This window comes from Pelmatolapia mariae, linkage group LG6 (genome assembly GCF_036321145.2).
Source record: "Pelmatolapia mariae isolate MD_Pm_ZW linkage group LG6, Pm_UMD_F_2, whole genome shotgun sequence".
Taxonomy (NCBI): domain Eukaryota; kingdom Metazoa; phylum Chordata; class Actinopteri; order Cichliformes; family Cichlidae; genus Pelmatolapia; species Pelmatolapia mariae.
In genome coordinates this window covers 34,091,815-34,118,058 of record NC_086232.1, presented here as the reverse complement: position 1 = coordinate 34,118,058, position 26,244 = coordinate 34,091,815, and the positions used below count along the sequence as shown (strand labels likewise).

The 26,244-nt window shown below is 39.0% G+C and overlaps 3 protein-coding genes across 3 annotated transcripts; 1 reads left to right on the top strand and 2 right to left on the bottom strand.

Moving 5' to 3' along the window:
• Nucleotides 1-211: 211 nt before the first annotated feature.
• On the bottom strand, nucleotides 212-8,827 carry mycbpap (mycbp associated protein; the record flags this gene model as incomplete). Its single annotated transcript, XM_063477295.1, has 14 exons — nucleotides 8,734-8,827; nucleotides 8,500-8,606; nucleotides 8,228-8,405; nucleotides 7,961-8,076; nucleotides 7,685-7,835; nucleotides 7,218-7,336; nucleotides 4,817-4,911; nucleotides 3,136-3,235; nucleotides 2,453-2,645; nucleotides 2,143-2,330; nucleotides 1,870-2,016; nucleotides 775-873; nucleotides 480-619; nucleotides 212-341 (listed from the first exon to the last, which is right to left on the bottom strand). Coding segments are annotated over exons 1-14 (1,857 nt in total), but the record flags the coding sequence as incomplete, so codon positions are not given.
• A 2,221-nt stretch (nucleotides 8,828-11,048) lies between these two features.
• On the top strand, nucleotides 11,049-12,514 carry rasd2b (RASD family member 2b). Its single transcript, XM_063475441.1, has 2 exons — nucleotides 11,049-11,752; nucleotides 11,918-12,514. The coding sequence occupies exons 1-2, from the start codon at nucleotides 11,125-11,127 to the stop codon at nucleotides 12,460-12,462; spliced, it is 1,173 nt and encodes a 390-aa protein (XP_063331511.1). The 5' UTR covers nucleotides 11,049-11,124; the 3' UTR covers nucleotides 12,463-12,514.
• Nucleotides 12,515-25,128: 12,614 nt separating this feature from the next.
• On the bottom strand, nucleotides 25,129-26,032 carry LOC134629778 (uncharacterized). The gene is made up of 2 exons (XM_063477294.1): nucleotides 25,595-26,032; nucleotides 25,129-25,497 (listed from the first exon to the last, which is right to left on the bottom strand). Exons 1-2 carry the CDS (start codon nucleotides 25,922-25,924, stop codon nucleotides 25,129-25,131), a joined length of 699 nt encoding a protein of 232 aa, XP_063333364.1. The 5' UTR covers nucleotides 25,925-26,032.
• Nucleotides 26,033-26,244: the final 212 nt, after the last annotated feature.

Here is a 26,244-nt window from a genome sequence, read left to right as displayed (position 1 = left end):
CACCTCTACTTTTTTGTTAGTTGTTGATATCTTGTCTTTTTTAAATTTGGATCTTGCTCCATTAGTTTCCTCAATAGCAGCTTCACTGACCTTTATATCACTCTTGATATAAAAGTTAGTGAAATCTATGCTTAATGGCACACTAGTATGCAAAACAAAAAGAAATATATACATATACATGTCTGCGGTCCTGCCAAAGTGCTTGTATTTCCCCAGCATCAGTGATTATAGGTTTATCCTCTTTATCAGTCCATGCTTCTTTCTCTGGAAGGCCCAGCAGGTTCCGTAGCCACATGGCCTCAGCAGTCATTCTGTCCAGCAGTTTTCTCCACAGCTGCCGCCTGCAGGGGGCACCACACACCAACATAAGCTGAAGGGTTGTTGCACAGAGGCAGAGTATAGAACATTGGTATGTGTACAACAGAGAAACACATTAAGAAACTAGTCCTACATTACTACTCAGAAGTTAATGAATTCACCCTAAGGTGCCAGCTGTTAGGGGATGTTTCAGTCCAGAAGGTTCAGAAAGCTGCAAATACAGAGAGTTGAGTTGGGCCAGGCCCTCTTCTCTTGTGAGGGAGTCCTGGGATGACTCTTCATCAGGTAGAGACAACACAGCCTTAAGTATGTGGTAAGAAAAACAAACACACTAATATGATGTCTTTTATCATCAACACCAAATGAAATCTCACCTATATATATTATAAAAAGACTAAATTTACTGCTTTTCATTGTAGTGTCAGGTTTCATGTCACTACTAGATAATGTGTATACCTGTCGGAGAGTATCAACAGAGTAGTCCCAGGTGCTTCCTTGATCCAGTTTTTGCCACAGTGCCTTCAGGCCCTCCACTGGCTCATCCCGGTACTGCAACTAAAACCATAGAACGTGTTCACCAGTCTGAAGCAGTTTATGTGAGGTGTATGCGCCTGTGCACACAAAAGAAATTACTGCCACAAAACCTGAAGATTATCACCATCAACAGTTACCCTTAAAAATGATGGATGTCATCATTTTTATTTATTCTTATGGCAAAGGAAAGAGATCAATATAAAACATGGCCATGTGAAAGGCCCTAAGAAGAACAATCACCATCTGGTAATAACTGACATGACTTAATGAGAAAAGTCTTCTAATATTTCAGATTAGAATAATCTTTAAAAGCAAACATTTTTATCCAAATGACTGCTTACAACTTACTGTCTGTTATTAAACATAATGTCCCATGTCCATTGAGAATTATTTTAGGAGGCCATCATGCTCTATATTTACTGGAAAGTAGTCTAATCAGCCTCCTAATTAGCCCAGTTAAAGCTTGGTGACTATTGTAGTGCTCAGGGAAGACAAACCATATTGCATAGTACAGAGGCAACAGTGGCTGGTTCTATATATTAGTGGTTATGATATATTATTAGTTAATGACCTGCCATGAATTATGATGGCAATAATGCAATTACTTGGTGCTGAATTAATAGGGACAAAGACAATATAGGATGAGAAGGGGAAGTCATAACAAGCTAATCATACTGTTGCGCACACAGTGAATTTTCACATTAGCGGGTCAGCTCACACTGAATCAGGTGGCGTGACTAAGATTGAGACTGAAATCAATACGAACAAAAACACTCTAAAAGAAAAAATGTGTGATGCATTAGTGCTACACGAAACTGGGCCACCCTGCTGCACAATGAGCAATGTGTTCCACACTATGTATGAAAAAAAGAAAAGAGTTACAAATTTCAAAGTCATCTACTCTCTATGGCCTATGCTGAGGTCCTAATATTGATTTGAACTAAAAAAAATAATAATTAAAAAAAGTTTAACTGAGATACACTAAAAATACAGCTTCTTTCTGTGCATATGTTCCACCTTGGGGTTTCTGCTCAGAAACAGTTGCTCTGTAGTCATGTAGAGCTCTGCAGGTGAGCTTGGTCTATCTGGACTGTGGACCTGGTAGAGCATCTCATAGACAATCGACCGGCAGATCTTTTCCCGAACTACCTTTTCCAGTTTTGTCTGCTTGTCCACAAACAAAAACAGAAAAAAGAGGAAAGATTATTTCTGTTAAGAGAAATACCAGTGCTATCTCTTTATTTGTGTTTTTATCTCACTTTCGTGGACTCAGCTGAATAGTAAAAATACCTCTATGAAAATCCTCTCATCTGCGCTTCTGTCTTGGTACAGAGATATTCCCCTTAAGACAACTTGCATGGAGGCTCCTTGCAGCAGCACAGGGTGTGTGCTGAGCTGCCAAATATCTGTTTTGATGATTGGCTTCTCTGACTTAAATAGAAACTCCACTCGCTGGGTCTCACCTGGAAGAATCACACCTACAGGGAACAGAAAGCAACAGGGAAAACAGAAAGCTCGGTTGAGTGATGGTTCAATAGACAAGCGGTGTATGACGTACAAATGTTGGTGGCAGGTGTTCAGATCATGTTTGTGTGGTTACCAGAGGAGGCATTAAAGTAGAAGTGCACTTTCTGTGTTTGCGAACCCAGATTAGGAAAATTGTATGGCTTGGGAAGCTGCTGCCAGCTGTAGAAGATGACGGTGCTGCCCTCATTATGTAGGTCCAGGTGGGATGTGACTATTTCTCCAGTCAGGGCTTCAAAGAATATTGTAGCACTAATTCCTACTTCTCCCTGATAAGTGAGCGTTGGAGAAAGAAAAGCAATTAAGTGTTAATTGTCAAATGTAGCAAACAAAATATGTTATTACATTGCGTGTTTTTATATATCTGTGCATGTGTTATTTGTGTGTTGAAGATACAATCAGATTTGTGCCGAAGTCGCCTGCAGCTCATGCATTATCATATAAACTGCATTATTAATTAAACATGGTTTTTAAAAGTCAAAACTCATGTAACAACCCATATATAGTGGTTATTAAGGGACAATTGTCAACAAAACTGCTGTTTTTCTCATTAAAGTCTAACTGTATAGGGAGGACTACAAGACCCTTAACGCAAATACTCTACATAAACTGTTTTCATCCTATCAGTATTTGGAAAAGCAAGAAAAGTGGCTCATTCTGGTGAATTTATCAATACAATATATAGATTTTTCAGAAAAAAATGAATAAGCACCTGTTCCTCTCTCTCGCTCTCTCTAAGGTAAGGAATTCATGCTGTACCTGCTTTGAGAGAGAGTTTCCAGTCCAGGTAGCAACCTGACCACAGAATCTCAAGGTAGGCACATCTAAGTGAACATCTTCATGCTGTGCCAGCGGATCACTGTAGGAGGCAATCACAAAGCAGAATAATTAAGACTACATTTAATGTAAGTCAGTTATTGCTAAAAAAATATTTTGTTTGAGGACAACTGAATTCCAGACCAGCATTATGTGGATATACACTTGATATTCAGTCCCACCATTAGCCATTAAAAGGGGAAGATATTTCCTCCTTACATTGTTTGGCTATACTGTAAAATCTCTGTTTGCATTATTTTTAGACAGAGCAAAAACAAATTACACTTTGACAAAACAGGAACTGTAGCAGATGTTATAAACACTGTAATTTTGTAAAAGACGCTGGCAGAGATTAAAAAAAGAAAAGAAAAGAATGGTTGGATTAGAAGCGAGACGCAACAAAAGCTCTTCTGTTCACATAATGAAAGGAGGCATGCGGAAGCTATTTAATGCAGCAATAATTACATAATTATAAAATACTGATCAATCATAATAGGCCTCAAAAAATGTAGTACACTAAATTATTTAGAGGGCAGTTTTTTTAAATTATACAATTTACTTTTTAATATTTGTGAACTCGTAAATATAAAATAGAGATGATACAAAATACAACCTTTGTGAAACACTGTTTTATGTTCAGTTCTGTCTTGCCTTAATAGTCACCTCACTTCACATTATGAAGACTGACTAAAAACTGTATGGATACATAGTCTGATGTATGCATTAGCTATGCATACTCTCACAACAGATTCTTATTCCATAAACACTTTTTTGTGGGGAAAAAACACGAGTCATTTTTGTGCATATCTGTGCACGATATGTCACCTGGCCCTAGGGTCTAGTGAGTGGAGAGCTGTGTCTCTACAGCCAAGGATCTAAACAACATGACCTTTTTTTTTTGTCCATCTGGCAAACAGGAAATTGCATCACAACCAAAAACTGAAAACAATATACAACATAATTACATATTTCTGACAACTGTTCCGTGGAAATGTAGTCTGGCTAACACCAACTGAGTTGGGTTTCTTAATAACTTCAAATAATGTGATGCACCTTCACCGACACAGCCCTGACCTTCAGTGGGCAGCTTATGAAAGGATATACTCTCAGTCCTTGAGTCGTTCCCCGTGTAAACTATAGGGGTCATTCCCTAAGAAGCCACATTCATACTCTTCTTCTCAATCATGAAATGTAGCTTTGCAGCAAAAAAATCTGACAACATGCAGTATTGAAAAGCCAATTACACAATGTGAGTTTGTAATACATGTTATGTAACTTCAACACACTCTGGACAAATGAGTCATGTTACAATACTGTATTATTGCTTTTCTGCAACACTGTGACAATAACAATACCCAGGCTGATATCAAGTATCCAAGAACCAACCATGGTTCTAATGAAGGTTCTAATAATGAAGTGGTTCCATTATTTACATCAAGGCTTAACACTTCATTTAACAGTGACTCAATTACATTTTAGACACAATGAACTCTTAGTACTCTGCAAATAGGGATAGCATTTTTGCCTATTTTTGATATTAACAGTAGAAAAATCTGGCCTTTGTTCCCTAAGTATGGCAAACATTTAATTAATCATCAAGCAGCATAAAGCAGTTATTTCTTACAGGTTCTGCTTGCTCTCCATCTCTTCTTCTTCGTTCTCTAATAAAGGACTGTAGGATGGTTTGCCAGAGCCAATCACTACCAGTTCACTGATGTCCTGTAATAGACAGATAGACAACAGAGTGGTACTTTGGAAGGTAGGGGTTAATTTCGTACGATAACTAACGTTCTGGTTCTTGTTACTGACACCCTAAGTTCGTTTCACTCCAACAGATATGGCCAATTATGTCCTGTCAGGCAGAGAGGTGACAGTCAGGTGGTGACAAAACCTTCAGCTTTAGAATATCAGGTTTTGTGGAGCACAATGTCCATTGTCATTGACCATACTAAAGGATATATAATTATTTTGCTATTGGTCTGCTACTTTCTGACCCACACAAAAAGGGCAGAGGACAAACAAAAATTGCTAATGTATTGTTTTCATCCTGGTTAATTTTTATCCATAGGCTTGGCGTTTCTTTCACTCTCTTACCCACATCTCGATTTTTTTCATGCTATCAGAACAAGCCGTTTCTGTTTGCCACAAGGTACTCCAGACCCTAAATCACCTGAGCATCACATTAGTCACCAGCCTGACAGAACACAGTGCAACCATTTTCTCTAATTTTATCGTTGCACAATTGGTGTGCGTGCGAAAGATGGGGGAGGACAATAAAACATAGGGGGAATGTACCAGCTGAGACCACCAATAAATAAATAAATAATTAAAAAGATGTCATTTGAATAAACCTTCCAATATTCAGCACCTGCTGCTTTAAGCTAATAAGATTAAATGGGAACTGGCTGTGAAGAGAAGCACATTTTTATTTAGGTGTTTACCCCAGAACCTCCAGCCTGCACTGATGAAGTAATTATAATGCAGAGAGAGAGGTAAGGCATGTTCAGTCCCTTTTCTTGGGTTCTGTTAGTTCACAGGTCTCAATACTTCTACCCTATGACAGGACACGCTTCAGATTTCATAATCGTACCTTTTCTGTGTTTGCATATATGTGAACAACTGTTAGGGTTTATGGAAGGGCCACCCAGCTTAATTAATCTTATTACAGGAGTGCACTGAATATATACTTCAAGGGCAATAAAATGTATGACTGTATATTTGCAATATAAGAACAGTTTATGCGTGTAGGTGTGCATATGCCCTCGAAGCTGCAGGCTTATGTGGATTTGAGTGGATGTATGAGTACATGTGCTTGTCAGCCTCGTCCACATACTGCAGTTTGTTCCTTGTTCAGAAAACCAAGGACAGTGTGCCCAATGCTGGATGATCACAAGCTGTTTGTGAAGATAGAGACTGATTATGATGAGCTAACAGCTCCTGTAGCTTGAGACAGAGTGTCCTGAGGGAGTGAGCAGCTTTTCTGTGGATAGAGTTGTCCAATAATGAAGCTTTCTTACAAAACAAAAACCTAAATGCAATGATAAACTGTACTATGCATATCAAATTAGTTTCCTACACAGCGCATAGTGATATTAGTGTCCAAGTCAAAGTTTTCAGCTGTTTCTTGCACAGTGTTTACTGTGACTTGGATTGTGGTTTAGATTTTAGATATAATCAGAGGTTTTCAGGAGTGGGTTCTACAACATCGGTATTGGTGCACAATATTATACTGGAAAATATGTTGGAGGCAACTAAGGGTGCTGCACAAGATCCTATATACTACGTATACTATACACTATACTACTATCATGAAGGAACTGTTTGATTTGATAAAGAAAGCTATAAGCTGATGGCGGAATGATTTGTCATAAAGCATTTTAATGTGGAAATGTGGTATATCTAATTAAGACTGCTGGAATTTTGAGGAAATATTTATAGAGAAATGAGTTCAACAACCAGTCGGGTTGTGTTTGGAGAGTAACTAGTCCTAAATCCACCTAAAGTCAATGAGATAGTTGCTGCCTTCAGGAGAACCAGGAAAATGACTTCTCCCCACTCTATATAAACAGTGAGGGGGTAGAAAGTTTCAGTGACATCAAATGCCTGGGTCACAACATCACAAAGGATTTGGCGGGGACCATTAAAACCTCCCTTCTAGCAAAGAAAGCTCAGCAGAGGCTTTTCTTATTGAGAAAGCTTAAAAAACTAAACTCCCATCTCATATATTAATGAATTTCTACAGGTACACAACAGAGAGCACTCTGCACTACTGTGTCGCAGTGTGGTACAGCAGCTGCACTGCAGAGACAGCACTGCTGCACTGTTAGCAACATTATCAAAGACTCAGTGCACCCTGGACATAGATTGTCCTCCTCCCATCAGGTAAAAGATACAGGATCATCAAGACATACACTAAATGACCAAGGAACAGCTTTTTCCCCATAGCTGGGGAAGTCCTCTTCCACCCTATCCTATGGAGTGTCTTGTCTTATTGGTTAAAAGATTTAATCGTTATTTTTCATTACTGGCTTGTTTATGTCCATGTCCTCTAAAACCTCCTTCAGCAGCTGGCGCTGATGCTGCAGGTACGCGCTCTGGCTCCAAGTTCGTGAAGCTGGCCGTAGAGTCTCAGCACAAATGATTCCTGGAACAAAAAAATGAATTTCAGTTTTACAGACTGAATTTGCTCATGTGTAGGAGTTTATATTTAATGCTTCCTGCTCTCCTAACTGAACGCTCATTCTGCATTTACATGCTTGTTTTGTTTGTTTGTTTGTATGCAACCACTTAACATACATTTTATGATGTGAGGGCTTTCTTTCTCTTATCCCAATCATAATTATTACAAGAAAACTGTCCTTTCATAAATCTTTTTTTGACTCGGGAAAATGCAATTTGTTATTATTTCATGCGAATAAACAATGAGAAAAACTGCATCAAAACAGGGGCTAAGGGGTAAAAATTGGAATATAGCATAGGTGTCTGTGTGCACCTGATTCCTGGCATATCCTCCGTGGTTGTCCCATCTGTGTGATAGGTTTTTGTCTGCCCCGCTCAGTCTGAGTCAGAGTGGCTGTAATACCGCTCATTTCATCTCCATAACGCTGTGGGAGACTCCAAAACTCACTGCCCACACGATAACCCTAGAGAAGTTAAAGAACAGCTTTAGAGATTTTAGTCACTGGAGAACTACCAAAAAAAACAAACCCAACAATCTGATGGATGACTAAAGACAGAGTAGACCGGCAAAAGCAAATATGTGTCATACATATCCTGAGTGGATGAGTGGCATGACTCGGTTTAGAAATTCCCTCTGCTCCTGAGTTTCTCTATAATGGTTGGCTTGATTCATGAGCAGTTTTTCGACTGGCCTATGGAGCAAATCTTGACACCATTGAAAGAGAGACAAGACATTAATGCAGACTTAGGAAATTTGCATTTGCTTCTAATGAGAGATTTGTGGGTAAAGGCTCTAATAATGATGCACAGTTTATCTCTTTTCGGTGCAGGCTGTTGTGGTCTCTAATCAGCTCACCAGATAAGAAGCCCTGCTGTTGTCTCCGATGTCTCACATGTTTGTCCCAATTCTGTAAGGCATTACCCTGGATGTTTCTTTGGCTTGAAAGAGTTTCTGTTTCTACAGCATCTGAGGGACTCCTTTCTTTGACCTCACATAGAGGATCTCCTAGGGAATTTGGTATTCGCTTCACCAACTGGTTGGCGATGGGAAAGGTTAGTAACACAGCGAAGTCAAAGAATTCCAGTTGTATTTGTTCATCTACAGAAATTGGGACATTTAAAAAATACCTCTGTCTCCCCTTTAGCCTCTAGATAACTTCTGTAATCCTCTAAGCTACCCAGGATGGTGTGTGGAAGAATCATCCCATGCTCATCAAACCGAACCCCCATTGATCCTGAGTGGAAAGGACAGGGACAAAAAAAAAAAGAAAAGTTGTATATCACAAACAGGATATATTTAGCTTCATCTAATATCCAACATAATTATCCATTTGTCCATGAGAGCAAAAGAAAACAACTGACCTCTGAAGTCGAGAAGCTGGCAGTCAGAATCCGAATTCCCTTCCTTCCTAGCTCTCACTTCATCATCTGCTGATGTTTTACTTACATGTGCCATAAGCTCTTGTTTCTGATGGCTCTTTGGTATCTTCGGCATACAAAGCTGTAGTCATAATATACCAAGTTAAACATTTAAGTGGCATCAAGGAGAATTTAGATTAAAACAAAAGTTTTGCTAATGAACTGTTAATACTGTCTATATTGATGAAGTAAATTTACTTTATTGAGCTTCTGTGGATACATGGTAAGAGCCCCGTTGCAGCTTCTTGGTCCCTGAGAAGAGGAAATTAGAAACGAGGTGTTATGACACTGTGTTTTCTGTCTAATTTAACAGGCAAATTAAAATGTGCCATGTTTTATTGTGATTCCGCAATTGAAGGCTTTAAAATGTAAAAACAGATTGTACTTCATTGTACATAAAGTCCAATACTCACATGTACACATGCTGATACAAAGAGTGCCTTGGAACACTGACATGGTTATGCAATACTGTTAATTTGTCTTTATCCAACAGTTTCTTATTATAGTTTCCATGGCCACAACAATGATTAGTTTCTGGCTTTTGTAAGTGTTTTCTTCCTTTTTTCAATTCTTCTGATCACAGGTTCAATACAATTTTCAAACTGCTTTTGGTGAGAACCAAAAGATGTCCTTGTCCTTTGAGGAAAGAATCTGCTGCAGTGCTTTTACACATGTTTGCAAACCAAAAGTCACTGATGTTGACACATATTTTGACTGAGATTTTGTGTTTTTATCTCACTCGTTTAAAGTTTTACATTACTTTATATTGCTCCTTTGTATTTCAAATGCATATCTTGAGCTCTCAATAGTCTAGATCCGATTAAAATCAAGTACACAAATATAATACATAATAAAGAAATACTATGTTTTATGTTTATACTGGCTAAAATCTCACTCGTAAATCACAACCTTACCAACAAAAGGGAAAAAAACAGGTCGAAAAAAGTTAACAGACCGAAGCTGAGAATTATTTATGTGTACTTAATTCTAATCCTAGTTTAGTTTCGCTCTGCTCTCTATGTGTCGAAGCTAGGTGTTTTTAATTTTACAGAACTGCACAGGAATGCAGGAGAAACGTGTGCGAGAACAACAGTAAACCGTTTCCTTGACTTGTTTATCTGTATTATTTTTTACAAAAGTAAAAAGTCTACGTATTTCCTCCACCACAGTACAGAAAGGTACATGTAGCTACATACATATTATAAACTATCCACAATCACCAGTGAAACCACTGACAGGTGGTCACACAGCCACACAAATTTAGCTTGACATAATAGAAAAGAGGAAGAAGCAGACAGAGGTGAATGACTGATACAGAGGGGTTGTAGGTGACCCGAATGACTTCAAGTTCTTAACTCTTTCTTCGGTTACTTACCGCAGCTCATTTCCCTTTTTATACAGTAGTGCTAGAGAGGCAATGTAGCATTAGCAAAGCTAAAGCTTCAGTTTGGTGTACAGTAACCATGGCAACAGACGCCTTAACTTACGTTGCGCAACGAGTCGCTACACGGACACGAGAAAGCAAACTATTAGAGTTATATTTAATATTAGTGGAGGGAATAAAGTTTTTTTCCCCTTTAACTTACTATATTATTTACTAATCTATTCAGATTTTTTAAAAAAAGTTTAAACTACGTATTGTTTTTAATTTCATCTACACCTTTTATTGTATTCCCATTCCTTATTTTATTTAGCTATATTTTGTGTTTTAATTAATTAAAATATTAATTGATTTAATTAAAAATGCAATTAATTAAAATCAAATCACTGCACTGCTCTATTAACAGCAAACAACACAAATTAGCTGCTAAAGCATTTAAAAAACGGTATTTAGGCTACTTTTTTGAATGAATAAATGAGTAAATTAACAAATGCAACAAAAAAATAATTAGAAATGTAATGAATAAGGAACTCAATACAAAGTTAAATACATAAATAAAACAGTAAATAAATACAGAATCAAATTATATATACGTTTATACTGTCGTCATATTGTTGCTGCACTTTCTTTTCTTTTCTTTTCTTTCTCTTTGGTAGTCTCCCATATCATGTAGAAAAGACTAATGCATTAAGTAGACCGAGTTTTCTCTGCTTGGTTGCACATCCTATTTCATCTTCTTCTTTCTAAACAAGGTGTTCTCTTGGAGAACACAACGAGCGTTCCTGTCAATCAGCATGACGTCATCAAACCATGGGGCTGTTGATATCTATATAAAGACAAGTGACATCAGCCGCCCAAGCAAACACGCTTGAGCAGCTCCATAAAACGGCAGATCATTGATTCTATCGAAGCTGCAACAGCGCGGAGTCAGCGTCCGGAACCATCCTAAAAAGATGGAAATGGGTAGCATCTCTACCGGCACATCACCCACTCCCGTCACAGTTTCCCACCAGATCAAATGCTCTACAAGAGAAAATCCTCAGTTTCGTGGTAATATGGAAGGACAGTGCGCTGGTTCATCAAAAGTTTTACTGGCTTACAAAAACGCATCGCAGCACTTGAATTCGTCTGGAATCAAAGCGGGCTTGGGCATACTGAAAGTCGCTACCTCCCAATGGAAGCAGGAAAAAAAGACGCTTTCAGGAGCAGCCGTAAGGCAAATGTCCGCTGCCAACAACAGCCACCCTTGCAAGAGATCCCCACTTGATCAGCTGGCAGCTCTGGTTCTCCATGGTCAAACCCGGCATCGCCAGATTAGTCAGGGGCACCCACAAGATCCTCTTTACTTCACCAAGCCACAGAACTCTAAGCGCATCGTAGTTCTTGGTGCTCCACGGGTCGGAAAGACCTCAATCCTAAGAAGATACCTGAGAGACGGATTTGTGGAGGAGTACAAGCCCACCTCCGAGGATTTCCTAAGGAAACTGTTTCGCATCCGTGGGGAGACCTACCAAATTGACGTCCTGGATGCATCCCGGGAACGGGACTTCCCAGCCAAGCGGCGGCTGTCTATCCTCACTGGTGCGTATTTCCTCGGTTATAATCTCTGTTCTGCTAAAAATAAACAATTAAAAAATGCCTGTATGTGTTTGTTAAATAAGAATAAAGATTTTGGATGTGAAAGTGTATGCGCAATGTGTAAAACTCTGTCTTAAAAAACACTTATGTTTTGTTTTTCTTCTATAGGGGACATTTTTCTTCTAATATTCAGTTTAGATGATCGGAGCTCTTTCGAAGAGGTGTGCGCACTGCGAAAGGAAATTCTGGCTGCTAAATCCAAGCTCATCAGATCCACTGTGCCAGAGCATTGCGCACAGCCACAGGTTCCTCTGGTGGTCTGCGCCAACAAGGTGGATCTCCAGGAATCCGAGAGAGAGATAACTAAGGCAGAGGTTCTCCAAGCCCTCGGGGATGACTGCGCCTATTTTGAAACGTCTGCAAAGGAGAGCACTAATCTCGAAAAAGTATTCGAGACTTTGGCAAAGCGAGGTGGGCTTCCGACCGAAACTGGCCCGTCGCAACACCGCAAAGTCTCTCTCCGCTCGTATCAAGCAATGCGGAGCGGCCGTGTAGCGGGGAGGGGGAAGCAGGTCTCTGATAGAGATGTTCCCTGCGGCACACTGTACCCACTGGCCCGGCGACCGAGTTTTACCACTGACCTTCGTCAAGTTATTGGACCACATACAACAAAGAAGCCCGGCAAAGGACTGGAGAAATGTTATATTCAGTGAGAGACACACAAACTATGAGAGGAAACACAGAGCGAATAACACAGTTCACAAAGCACCGATATTTATTTAAAAAAAAAATGCCTTATTGTGCGTTTACATGTACTTGAAATGTTTTTGAAATAAAATATTTTTAATATTATAATGTTTTCTTTCTTTCTTTCTGAGTATGGACAAAGTAGGAGGAGGTTGAGTCAGTACCTTGACTATTTGATTATTGTATGACTATTGCATAACCTATATTCAGAAATCTATTAGATGGCAACTCTTTTTCCTCACCCACGCTTGTTTTCGCTTCCTGTGAGTCTGTGTGTGTGTAATACTGGATTCGTGATTGCCAGCAGTCCGCAATCTGAATCCCACACATCCCAAACAACCAGCTTAAAGGTTTCCAGTTGGCATACACTTTCCTCATCCTACATCATACCCTATAAATTATTCCTAATATAAGCCTACCACTCAAGGGCTTCTATGAACTCAACTATTTAGCTTTCACTTGCATGGTTGTTCTTCATTTTGGATTTTTTTGAAGCTGAAGAAGTCTCCCTTCAAACAACAGGCTTTGAGTCACAGATTCCAAAGCTACTGAGGTGTTTTTTAAAGAAGCGATACATGATATATTTTGCTAGCTTGATGCCAATAAGAAAGAAACCTTGCAAAGATTTATCTCTGGGTGCTTTCTGTGTGCACTCGGAGAAGGCTTTTCACTTCTCATGCCGGAAATATGTGTTTCCATGGGCACTGCTTTAGAGTTCATTGAGCTGCAGCTAACAGACCACTCAGGTTTTATATTCAGGTGATCCTAACCTTGCAGGGGTTTATTTTCCTGTGTGCTCATTTGTAACAAGCAAAATAAAATACTGCTTTTCATGTCCATTGATAAAAGCATTAATAACACCCTTCCAACAACATCACGTAAAAATAGTGATGGAAATGTGAACTCTCAAACTTCTTTTAATCTTGATAATCACACTAATGTTCTGTATGCGGTTTTGTCAAAAAAAAAAAGAAAAGAAAAGAAAAAAAGAAAATGGGCACCATTGTAAAATTCGTGTTGTGAGTGTGTGAGTCATGATGCCTGAAAGCCTCAGAACAATGTCTGAACCAAAGAGAGACAGCCGGTCAGAGACATCTGGGAGAAACACATACAGAACAGATAAAAAGAATCAGGTTATTATGGGCTAAAATGTTGATTCAGTGGGTTAATGAAATGCATAATCAAGTGACAAAAAGTTTTCTTGCAATGTATTCAAGCATGAAATTACAATCCCAATTTAAAAAAAAGGTCAGGATGCTCCGTAAAATGTACATTAAAACAGAACGCAATGATTTAAAAATCTCATAAACCCACATTTTATTCACAACAGTGCATAGAAAACAGATCAAATGTTTCCAGCTGGTGAATGTTATGGTCTGCAGGTAGGCCAGTTCAGAACCTGGACTCTTCTAATACAAACCCATACTGTTGTAACAGAGGCAGTATGTGGTTTAGCGCTGTCTTACTAAAATATGAACGGCCTTTCCTGAAAAAGATGTCATCTAGATGTGAGCATATGTTGCTCTAAAACCTGCAAATACCTTTCAGCACCTTTCATTCTAGATGTACGAACGACCAATCTTACAGACATTAATGCACCCCCATAAATTTAGAGATGAATTTCAAATTTTGATGCATATGACCAATTTGTCTCATCTTCCAATTTGCCTCAGTCCATTTAAAATTAGCTTTGGCCGTGAGAGACTGCGGCATTCTGAATCAGGTTCACATGTTGCTTCTTCTTTTCACAATTAAAGCTTTACCCTGTATTTGTGGATGGCACGTCAAACTGTCTTCACAGATGATGAAAGTGCTGCTGAGACCATGCAGCGATTACCATGACAGAATCATGCCTGTTTTTACTACAGTTTTAACCGAGGGAGTGAAGATCACTGGTATCCAACAATGATTTATGGTCTTGTCCTTAGCGCACAGAGATTTCTCCAGATTCTCAGAATATTTTGATGACTGAAAGAAAGATATTAAAAGTCTTCACAATTTTACATTAAGGAAATTGTTTCACAATTTATAAACACAAATTGATGAACCACTACTCATCTTTACTTCTGTAAAACTCTGCCTCTTCAGTCTCCAACCTTTTGTTGACCCTCCCAGTTTTTTGTCTAAAATGTCCAAAATGAGCTAATATTTCCAGGCAATAGTAAAATGTCACAGTTTAATCATTTAATATGTTTTACTGTGAGTAAAATGTAGGTTTATGAGATCTGCAAGTTGTCATTTTCACAGTTTACGACGCCTGCAAGTTAAATTCTTTAACCGCTTGTTGAAAGGTATTCATTCACAACTACCACCAGAGAATAGTGTATCATTTTCATCACCTATATTTAAATAAATTATGTATATTTACAAATGACTGTTTGCTTAAGACCTGACTCCAGTTTTTATTTATTTTTGTTTGTTCATTTATTTTGCATTTGTGAGGCTGTGGCTCAGGAGATAAAGCTGGTTGTATTGCACTGAATGGTTGGAGCCCCTGCTTTTCCAACCCACGTGTCAAAGTGTCCTTGGGCAAGATGACAGGTAAAAAGCACAGGATAAAGCACTGTGTGACTGGGTGAATGCAGGTTGTAGTCTAAAACTACAGTTTACCTTTCATTTTATTTATTTTTTGCTTATTTTTTTTAAAGGTAACCATTTACTATTTGAAATTCGCATTATATTTTTTAATGACGTTTCTCTGACGTCTGATTTAAGTAGACACAAACATGTTCCTTGCCATCACTGCCCCTACACTGCTGAACTGATAAGTAGTCACTGTAGATTATGTATTATGACTGCAGGACAAGATAATCCAATAGCTGCACATGTTAATTCACCTGGATTAGGCCATGGTTATCTATCTACACACACACACACACACACACACACACACACACACACACACACACACACAATACTACACCACATTACTCCACCCAGTTATGTCAACCGGTTCCACACAACTGGGTTAGTGAAATGTAAAATGTATGACACATTTAATTTGAACAAGAACTTTTAAGTACATCTGATGACCTTTGGCTAATTAAATGCAAATCAAAAGAATGATGTTGTATTAGCTGAATATCATAATGTTGATCTAACTAACATGTTGACTTAAATTTGACAACTAAATAAAAGCTACTCAACCAAAACAAGCCCTACTTACTCTATAAAACAAAATGTTGCATTTACTCCACCCAGTTATGTCAACCGGTTCCACGCAACTGGGTTAGTGAAATGTAAAATGTATGCCACATTTAATTTGAACAACAAATTTTAAGTACATCTGATAAATCGACTAACCTTAAAAAAGGTCTACTGAAACAACCCGTTCTCACTCCCAAATCGTAACATTTTACGCTAGGTGACAAATCGTCAACATATTACGTTTTTGGGCACCCAAGGCGTTCCTACGTCACGACATCGGAAAACTGCGGACACATGAGAACCGTTTGGACTCAATCTACACATCTTCGCTTTTTCCCTTAAAATCGCTTTAGAAAACACTATTTCACCTCATTAAAGTGCTGGTTAAGGTTAGGAATAAGGTTATGGTTAGGTTTAGCGATAAGGTTAGGTTTAGGCTTAGGTATACGGTTATGGTTAGGTTTAGGCATAAGGTTATGGTTAGGTTTAGGGATAAGGTTAGGTTTAGGCGTAGGGATACGGTTATGGTTAAGGTTAGGAATAAGGTTATGGTTAGGCATAAGGTTATGGTTAAGGTTAGGCATAAGGTTATGGTTAGGCTTAGTGATAAGGTTAAGTTTAGGGCTGCAGTACAGGGCTGGAAACCGCCGCGTACCATAACAACGTGGAAGGTCACCTTTCGCGTTCCTCAGGAACGCCGCAGGACGTGACAAAACGTCGGGATGTTGCGCCTCGGGAGTGAGAACGGGCTCACTGAAACTATAGGATTAAATCACTTTAACAGAATTGCAACTTACTCTATTTAAAGTAAATTAAATAAATCAAACATAATTTTGTTCAGTTAACCTTACTTTAATAACAGTTTGTGTAAAACGTGCTAAAGCAAATTTTGAGCTGTTCACAATTCTAGATCAATGCCTTTTTCCTGAACAAAAATATCTTCAGATATATGCAAGTGCATTTTAAGTGCAGGAAGACATAATACAGAATGTCATGTTAAAATCAAGTTATTAAAACTGTAAAGTGTTTTGATTCCAACATTTTTAACATTAACATTACTTAATTTAAACTTGCTTGGGTTACAATGGAAAACTCGCACAGTCCTATAAACAGCAGGTAGAAATGACTTTAGTGGCATTTTTGTCCATATTTAAAAAACTTTTTTTTTTTTCAAAACTTAAACTGAAGTCCAAACTTAGGAACAGTCTTTTTCAATGTAGCTAGATTGTGGTAAAAGTTCAACAAGAACAAAGAACGCCGAAAAGTAAGAGGCCTTCCAGAAGTTCTTGCAGAAAACTGAACAGTTTATAAAGTGCAAGGAGAAGGGTTCGAGAACCTTGTAACCAGTTCAGTGTCCTCTGTAGTTCAGTGCAGGCTGTTTCACTCAAGCAGTTTGTTTTTCAGAATTTGCACCTTCATGGATAGGTTGTTCCCATCCAACTCCATCAGCACCTTCTGAAGAAATTCAAGTGTGTATTTCAGGTGCTTTGGGTAGCTCAGAATTAGACTGTAGATTAGTCCAAGCAGGAAGGCACACCCCTTTGCCACATCACTAAGTGCTTGCAGCACAGTGCATGCTTTTATGATGACACCAATGTCCTCAGGTGTCTAAGAGTCTGCTCCTTTTCTCTGCTTGCACTAAGATCCACATCCTTAAAATGAAAACAAAGGGGAAAAAGCTAATTGCATACGGATACATATGAACAAATAAGCCCACCTTCAATTTCCTATCCCAAATTAACTTACCAAGAATTTCTCTTCTTCTTTTTTTTTCTTGCCGTAATGGTCTATTTGATTCACCTTTTATTGTTTATTTTATTTTATTTTCACTTGTTAAATACAGGACAGACTTGACTGGGGAAAAGAAAGGGGAGAAAGAAAGGGAAAGAAAAACAGCGGGGAAGAGGGATGGGGATAAAGGGCAAAAAACAAAAACCAACAAAATAAGCAGACAAAAAATACATATATCAATCACCTGGATCACCTGTTGAGAAAGAAAAAAGGGAAAACAAGCAGAAAAAAAAGAGCAACATAATAAACAACATCACGATGATCTATGGGAATATGACAGTAAATACTAAATATTAAACATTATTGTGCAGCACGTAAGATCAACAGCGCACAGTGTGCTTTGAGGTTGGAGCCAAAAAGGGTGTAGCCTGTGTGTGTGATCACCCGTGTGTACACCTGTGAGCAGCCAAGAATTTCTTGAACAGGTCATCTGGCTTTTCATTTAAGTAGACACAGACAGCTTTTAGAATGCATTCTCGTCGAACATCAATGCTAGTATTCTGGTGGAGATAAGAACTCAATGTGAGACAAGATTTTGGTTCTTTTCCACCTCTTTCCAAAACAAAGTCAAAACTATTAACAGATGAGTGATTAGCAATGAGTAATTAAGCAATTTTTCATAACTCACATTAGTGACATTCAGTGAGGTTCATGATTGGTAAGGCACTGACTCTTCTGAGTCAGAGCAACAAACATATGAACCCAAAACTAGAAGCTTTTCAATTTTGATAATACATGGCAGCTTTCACTTTTGCTTTAATCAATTCTAGACTGTTCAACAATATAATTATTAATTGTACCCCTAAAAATATTAAAATTAAATAGAAGATTAGAACTGGGCAATATGGACTCAAAATCCAATCACAATATTTTCTGGTATTTATTACGATAACAAGAGTTACAATAAAAGATAACCACAATCACATCTGAGCCACTTTTGTTGCATCTACTGAGAGACAGAACTAGCTGACTAACCTAAAATGAAGGAGGGAACACACAAATTGTCACTTAGATAATCAATGGAAACTGATACAAGGAGTTAAATACATTACATATAACTGTATTACACATAATGCCGCATTTTAATGACAAAAGATGAATGCATGTCTTATATTTTACAAATCAAATTGTTAACCGCTTAAATCACTGAGATTGACACTAAACCAGATATCAACACAGAGTAGAAACAATGTAGCAACTTATTTGATGCATGTTTCTAAAATACACTATACATATATTTCATTCTTCAAACAGACAGGCTCGCTGGCGCTCCCGGTGGTCATTACTGATGCCAGGGACAATGCGCGGTAGATGTTGGGAGTAATTTTAGAACCGTCGTTCTTAGTAGGCAAGTCTCAGCTTAACATGAATCGTAAAGCATTTTGGGAAATTACACCGAAGTGGGCCCAATAACATTTGTTAAATGCCTGACACGTGTGAAAGGTATACAAGCTAGAGTGTTAAAAAATTTACCAGACATCATTTGTTTTAAAATAAAAAACACAAAAGTACTCCCGAAAGTGTCGGGTGTTTATCATTTAGTATACATTAACCAAATCTGTGATCCTTAAATTGTTGTACTTACCAAATAATCCTCAAATGGGGATGGATTCTATCCAGGCTACTAAGCACGATGCAAAACTCAGTTGAAAATGGCGGTTGTTCAAGCTTCCAAACTGCACATATGCAAACTCAGAAGTACGGAGAGCCTATTAGGACAATCCTCTTCAAATTAAAGTGCTGTTCATTTTAAATGAACTTTTCACGTTGGATTTAATGTACTGCATTCTGTTGTATTGAAATATTGTGTTATTAATTAAATTCAAAACAATATCCTTGTGTTTAGAGTTAAAATCAATTGGTGACATTAATTTTAACATAAAACGTTTACATAATGCTACCAACATCAGTGTATCATTTCTTAGAGGAAATGACAACATCAACATCAAGAAGTTATCAAATCATCAGTGAAAAAATAAATTGATCACAAACTCAATATTGCACTATTCAATACACAATTCAAAATATCACTAGTATTTCTGCACATGGTATATAAATGAAAATACCATAAGCCTAATGTTTACATAAAATTACATCATATATATAATAGGGGAAAAACTCTAGTCTGTTTTAGGAGTCGGTGAAATTTATACGCCTTCAAAGACAACCCACATCATGATCAACTCAAATGAAATTACTTTTATGTTCAGAAATTTTAAATCTCAGTTTCTCTGCTAAACCACATGGGCATTTCAAAGATAGACTGATATACTGAAAATAAAAATCTTATCTTTTACTTTGGCAACAATGTCTTTGAGAGCATGTAATACCAGTGAATCAGTGAAATAAACATTTTGTGAAAAGAAATGCATTATATAGAAATGTTTAAAATAATCTTTCATTAACATTGATTGATTGCCTCTAATGTCAGGTTGTGTTGTTGCAGTGAAGCAGTCACGTGCTGTGAACTTCACATTGCAAGAAACTCTGGCAAATTTCACTCCTGCTTGGGTCCCAGTGACTTTACTGCACGTGGAGTGATACTTTTTTTGTTGTATAGCCATCATTACACACATAAAGACATGCACACACACAAACACTTATCTGAACAGATGCTCCTGTCCCTACACGTGAGGAGGATTGACATATGTTCCTGTTGTTCTCTCTGTTCTCTGACACACACATAGATACACAAATGGGCACGCACACACACACACACACAAGCAATCTAACGGCTTGCTTAAGTGCATGGACTACTGAAACGTGATGCTGTTTTTCTACTCAGCCTTGTCCTCCACAATTGTTATTCTACTCAGGGCAGCTCACAATCACAAGTCCCCATTTCTGCGATGTGGATCTATTTTGTTATTCTCACATTTTTACATTCACCTAAAAACGCTATGCAGGAAATGTATTATTATTGCATGAATTATTTTAGGGTCTACCTTACAATATAAAGTGCCTTGATGTGACCGTTGTGTTGATTTGGTGCTGTATAGATAAAATTGAATTGAAATTGAAAAAAAGAACTGAATGTAACTCAGTAAAGGAGAGGTGTTGTTTTCTTAGCATAGAGGCAATTTAAGGTTAATTTAAAACTGGAATTGAGAAGCTCTGAGTTAGTAGCTTATGGGGAAAATGGGCTGATACTCCTTTTTGTTCAGTTTTGCAACATAAGATATTATAAATGTATTTTTAATCATCTTTTTCTATTTCACTGATGTTTTAGGGTGTTTTGCTGAGCGCTTCAACACCTAAACCCTGAATAGGAATAGAAAATATGCAGGCTGCAAAGTCCATTTATGCTTTTATAGCTTACATATATATTCGTTTAATTTAGTTGTTAAAGGTCTCTTGGTACTTTCTCTTATAGTATGATTTCTGCTCTCCTTAGGATGGAATAGAATAGAATAGAATAGAATAGTCCTTTATTGTATTTTACATTTACAACGAACTGTATAGGATTGGACTGTGAGAACCACCATTATCAGACATGAGGTGGAAATGTAAGGCTGTCTACACCTTATGCATGAGGGACTGTGCTTGTCAACAGTCTAATCAGCTGTTAATTCACAGCAGCTAAAGTAAGATCATGCCATGGAGATAAGGATGGAGACAGCCTGGCAGCTTGTCACGCAATTACATGGAAGAGAGACATAATGTTAACACTGAAACAAGCGAAAACATTCACACAGACAATCATTGCCTCTCTTCTCTGTTCAGTTCTTCTGGTTTAGCTTCTCAACTTCTCAACTCAACAGCCGCATTATTAGACATTAATTTTCAGTTTGTTAATTTTACGTCATCAGACAGTTATTAGACAAATTATTGTGCTCTGAAAGTTATTCAGCAGCTTTTGCCAACAAAATCTCTCTCTCACACTCTCTTGCTCTTTCACAAACACACACACGCACGCACGCACGCACGCACAGATGTAATAATGCAGAACAATAAAAAAAATCTGTATGAGGGGTCTCCCCCATGCTTTGTGTCCAACTCAGTTTTCAAATGAAACCTGGACCCCTGGTACTATATATGTTACAATGCTTTTTAATACTCACTAGAGGGAGTACACGAGGACTGTGCACACAGCTGCATTCTTCATCAAATGGTAAATGGTCTGATTCTTATACAGCGCTTTTCTACTCTCCTGGAGTGCACAAAGCGCTCTATACAACACACCACATTCACCCAATCACAGCAGCACTCTAAGCTTTGTCAGTGCTTTAACTAACATTCACTTATACGCATTCATACTCCAATGGATGCATCGGAGAGCAAGTGGGGGTTAGTATCTTGCCCAAGGATATGCAGACTGTGGGAGCCAGGAATTGAACCACCAACCTTCCGATCAGCAGATGACCTCCTGAGCTACAGCCATCTCATTAAAGATAATTTTTTTAATGGAATCAAAATCAGTATAAATACCTAGCTTTTTAACCAGCCAAAAACACATACCTTTTGTTATGTTTTCCAACAGGGGCCCAAAACCACGGTGGCCCTGAGAGGCCAAACGGACTGCAACTTAAGAAAACACCAGCAATAAGAAAAATGCTACAAAAGCACACAAAACACAAACGACAACAGAAATAGGAAAAAAACAAAAAACAAAACAGAAATAGGAAAAACGACAACTGAAACAGGAAAACAGAAAAAACAGATTTCCAAAAGCACAAGGGAAGTGTTTCTGAGGAGACAATAACCCGATGGACCAGTTGCAGGAACCCAAAACATGGTAGGTGTGTTTTATTGTGATTCATATAAAACTGATGACGGATTTTTTATAAAAATCTAGATAAGATTTTTATACATGGACTTGGTGGATCCCTGACATTATAGTTCATCATAGACAATAAGAAAAGAAAGTGCAAGGGTGCATTTAACCTTCAGATTGTTGCATCCATCTCCATGAAGAATTTCTTGGAGAGTTCCGGTAGAGACAAAACAGGAGCTCAGGAGAAGCGGTGTTTGAGATGATCATAGGCATCTTGTGCTGCGGCCCTGGAACTGGAACTGAAGCTAGGGTGAGATAAGTTGGGGACTGCGGATCTTAAACAGTTTTCGTGACAAAACTGACTTCACCCTGACACACTTCTTTTTCCAGTCGAGATAAAAGCAGTGCATTTGTAGCCAGGGGTGATGGAGGATAACTAAAGTAACTGGGGCTTTAAACACAAATCACATTTCTTCAGTGTGTTGCCTGAAAGCGTGAGTGAGACTGGTTTGAGCTTTGTGCGTGATATCTGGCAGTCTATTTACATCCAAGGTAGTGAATTGCAGAACTTTGGAAAGTGTTATGTGTAGCTACTGATGGAATCAGAGAGCAGAACACACGGAGGTACGGGGGTTGGCAATAAAGGAAATGTATTAACAGTGAAGGGCTATTTACAGGGACAGTGCATTTACAATGCAGGGCGTGTATAGAAACACGGAGTCAGGACGTGCATGAAAAAAACACACCTTGGTGGTGCACTTGATATAATGGGAGAGTGATAATAGAGTTAGGAGAATTTTGCTGGAAACCAAAAAAAGAAAAAAACAGGAATTTAATGAGAGTTGGAGAGCTTACTTGGTACAGTCTAAAAATACAAAGTCTAGGAAGTTATCAGAAGCCAGACTGAGTGGTATGGAGAGAGACTGAGAGGTGTGATGCTGGGATGTGAACTAAAACTCAGTTCAGCCTCAAGAAAAAGTGATCTCCACAGGCTCTAGTAGGTGGACGAGGAGGTACACAGGCACTCCTGGAAAGGACAATAGTCCGACACTAGACATCTGTCATACAACTCCTTAACACTAGAATTACTGAGCCTTTTTTTCCCTGGTGCAACTCCCTACTACTAGATTTACTAGCCTGCGCAAATTTGCGTAAATTCCCCCCGACCTTAACACCTCTTGGCACCCCGCTGAGATTTTCACAGGTCTTCAGCTCCATTGTTCTCCTGCTTTTGTTGTGCAAACACACCCTCCCCCAACCCCTAACCATGAGAGATTCAGGTCTTTCCTTCCCTGCAAGGCTACTTTCCTTCCTTACCTGCAGCGTACTATACACCATGGTAGTTTCTATGTGCAATATTTCTCATATGCAATATTAGTTCTTGTCAATCCTTGTCACTACATTGCATGCCTGTCCATAAACATATATACACAGAGTTGTACATATATTTATATATTTATATAGCTACACCTTTTATAATATGCATAAAGTCTAGTTATACACACAGACACATCTATATCACATACATATATATATATATATATATATACATACACACGGATAGATAGATATGTATGTGTGTGTGTGTATACATACACCAAAATTTTTTGAATACTCGTGTCCATATATATGTTTCCAGATTGTTTGTATAGTGCACTTTCTATACCGTGCTCTGTCCACTTTTTTGCAATGACAATGCAGATTTTCCACTTGTGGGACAAATAAATGCAGATTTGCTGTGTGTGTGTGCGTGCGTGCATGCGTGCGTGCGTGTGTGTGTGTGTTTGTGCAACAGTGGCATTTGTTTACTCAGATCCAAGGCAGGCCAAACCTCTGTGTTACAACCTACATACAAAAGACACACATTCACAATATATGGGTACACAAGTCTGTTTTATTTCAAAGTGTTTCAAACTTTACAGCGTTTGCAGACCCAGTGTCCATCATCCCTGCATTTGGCACAGGTAAATTTCTGACATGTTGCACAGGTAAACCTGCTGCGATTCCTGTTGCAGCTCTCTTGCACCTGGCACTGCGTTGTCTTTACAGTCCCTGGCACAGGAGCTGCAGCAGCTTTAGCAGCCTGCCTCTGTGCTAATATTTCCTTGTGCTGCATGAATCGGCAACGAAGTTGCTGAGCTAGAAGACTCAGAAACAATCTTCTTTTGCCTGTCCACCCTGTACATGCCTTGTACAAAATGTAGGCATTCACTGCCGCCAGGTCCAGCATATTGTAGAAAACCGCTACTGGCCACCTGCGTGTTGCTGATCTTACAGAATACATCCGTGCCATTTGGTCCAACACGTCTACACCACACTGTAAAAGCAGAGAGAGTCATGAGTATATGTTTTTTTCTATAGGCATGTATAGCACACATCAGAAAACATTGTAGCACTGGTGTAAAATTGTACACACATTCATGTGGTTATAGTCTGTTATCGTGTTGGGTTTCCTCTTTCTGCCGTCACCGATCGTCACGTCTTGGTGCATGGAACTTAGAAGACACACAGTCTTGGTTTTTTTAGGTGCATAAACTGTCAAGGAGACACTGCCACTTCTAAGCACTGAAGTGGAGAATACCTCTCGCTTTGCAGTATCTTTTCCAAGTTGAGGAAGTTCACGCCGGACTTTATTCACCGTGCCCAGTAACGTTGTTTTGCGCTGCAGCAGTCTGTGCGACAGTGACAGTGAAGTAAAGAAATTGTCCGTTGTGACGTTTCTCCCATCATCCAAAAACGGCTCCATCAGTTTCATGACCATGTTCTCTGCCAGCCTCTCTCCCTTCTGACGACTGGGGTCCTTTCCCAAGTAAGGAGATGCACTGCAGACATATTTGGTGTCCAAATCCGTGGCCATCCAGAACTTGATCCCAAATTTGTCTGGCTTGGTTGCGATATACTGTGTGAATGGACAACGAACCTTGGTAGGGAACAGCTGTTCATCTATGGTCATGTGTTCCCCTGGAGTGAAACTCTTAGATCAGTTCTCGTTGAAGCGTGTCCAGATGTCGGAGATTGCCGCAAATTTGTCTGTTTTCACCCGTTCTGCCCGCGTGTCCCTGTCATCAAATCGAAGGTGTTGCATAATTGAAATGAATCTATCTCGGGGCATTGTCTCTTTGATTACTGGTACCAGAAATCCTTCTGACCAGCAATCCACAATGGCACCAACAGGACACATGATTGCTCTTACAAACAGGATTGAAATGAATGCCATAAGTTCATGAACTGCCAAATTCCAGTCCGGCTCTGTTCTGCAGGCTTGATGTACCGTGCACTCTCTGATGGTCTGCAGCATTCCCACGTCTAACAGGCAAAGGAAGCTTTGGAGCACACTTGTAATCTTGCGCTGTCGGAAGATAAACAAATAGAGAATGGTAAATTCACATGAACCTCACTCTAAATGGGTTTATATAAATATCATATCTACTATGGCAGTGACAAACCTTAGCAGACTCTGTGGGTCCAGCTTGCGCAGTGAAGCACGAACGATTTGCTACTGCACTGGGCATTCCAATGTCCTCCTCAACCCACACAGTGCTGTCTTTTGCCGTGTGGCTCTGGCTGGGCTTCCCAGTATCACGGGGCCTCTTCTGTGGAGGCATGTTGGGTTCTTGTTCCGTCTCCTTTTCAGATTCTTCTGAGGAGGTATCAGTGGCCTGCTGGACAAATGAAACCTCTCCTCCATCAGAATCTGCTTCGTCCATTTCCTGAAGCAAGGCCAAAGCCTGTTGCGCGGAGAGGTTCTTCCTGCGTGGCAGTGATACGGAGGCCATCCTGATGTGCGTTCTCAGAAATGTGAACAAGAAATGATTCTCCCGCCTGGGTCGGTCTGCTTTTATGCACAGCACTGTGCTGTAGTCAAGCAATACCACTCCCTCACATACACAGTGACAATGGAACAATGGAAGATCTGTGCTGAGAGTCAAGGAAGGTGTGAATGTGTGTCTTTTATATTTGCAGGTCAGTCAATGTGTGGGATATTTTGTATAGATACGGCAGGCATTTCTGAAAGTTGTAACACAGAGGTTTGGCCTGCCTTGGATCTGAGCAACTCTGAGTGAGCAAATGCAAATGTGCCAGGCCTCAAGGATAA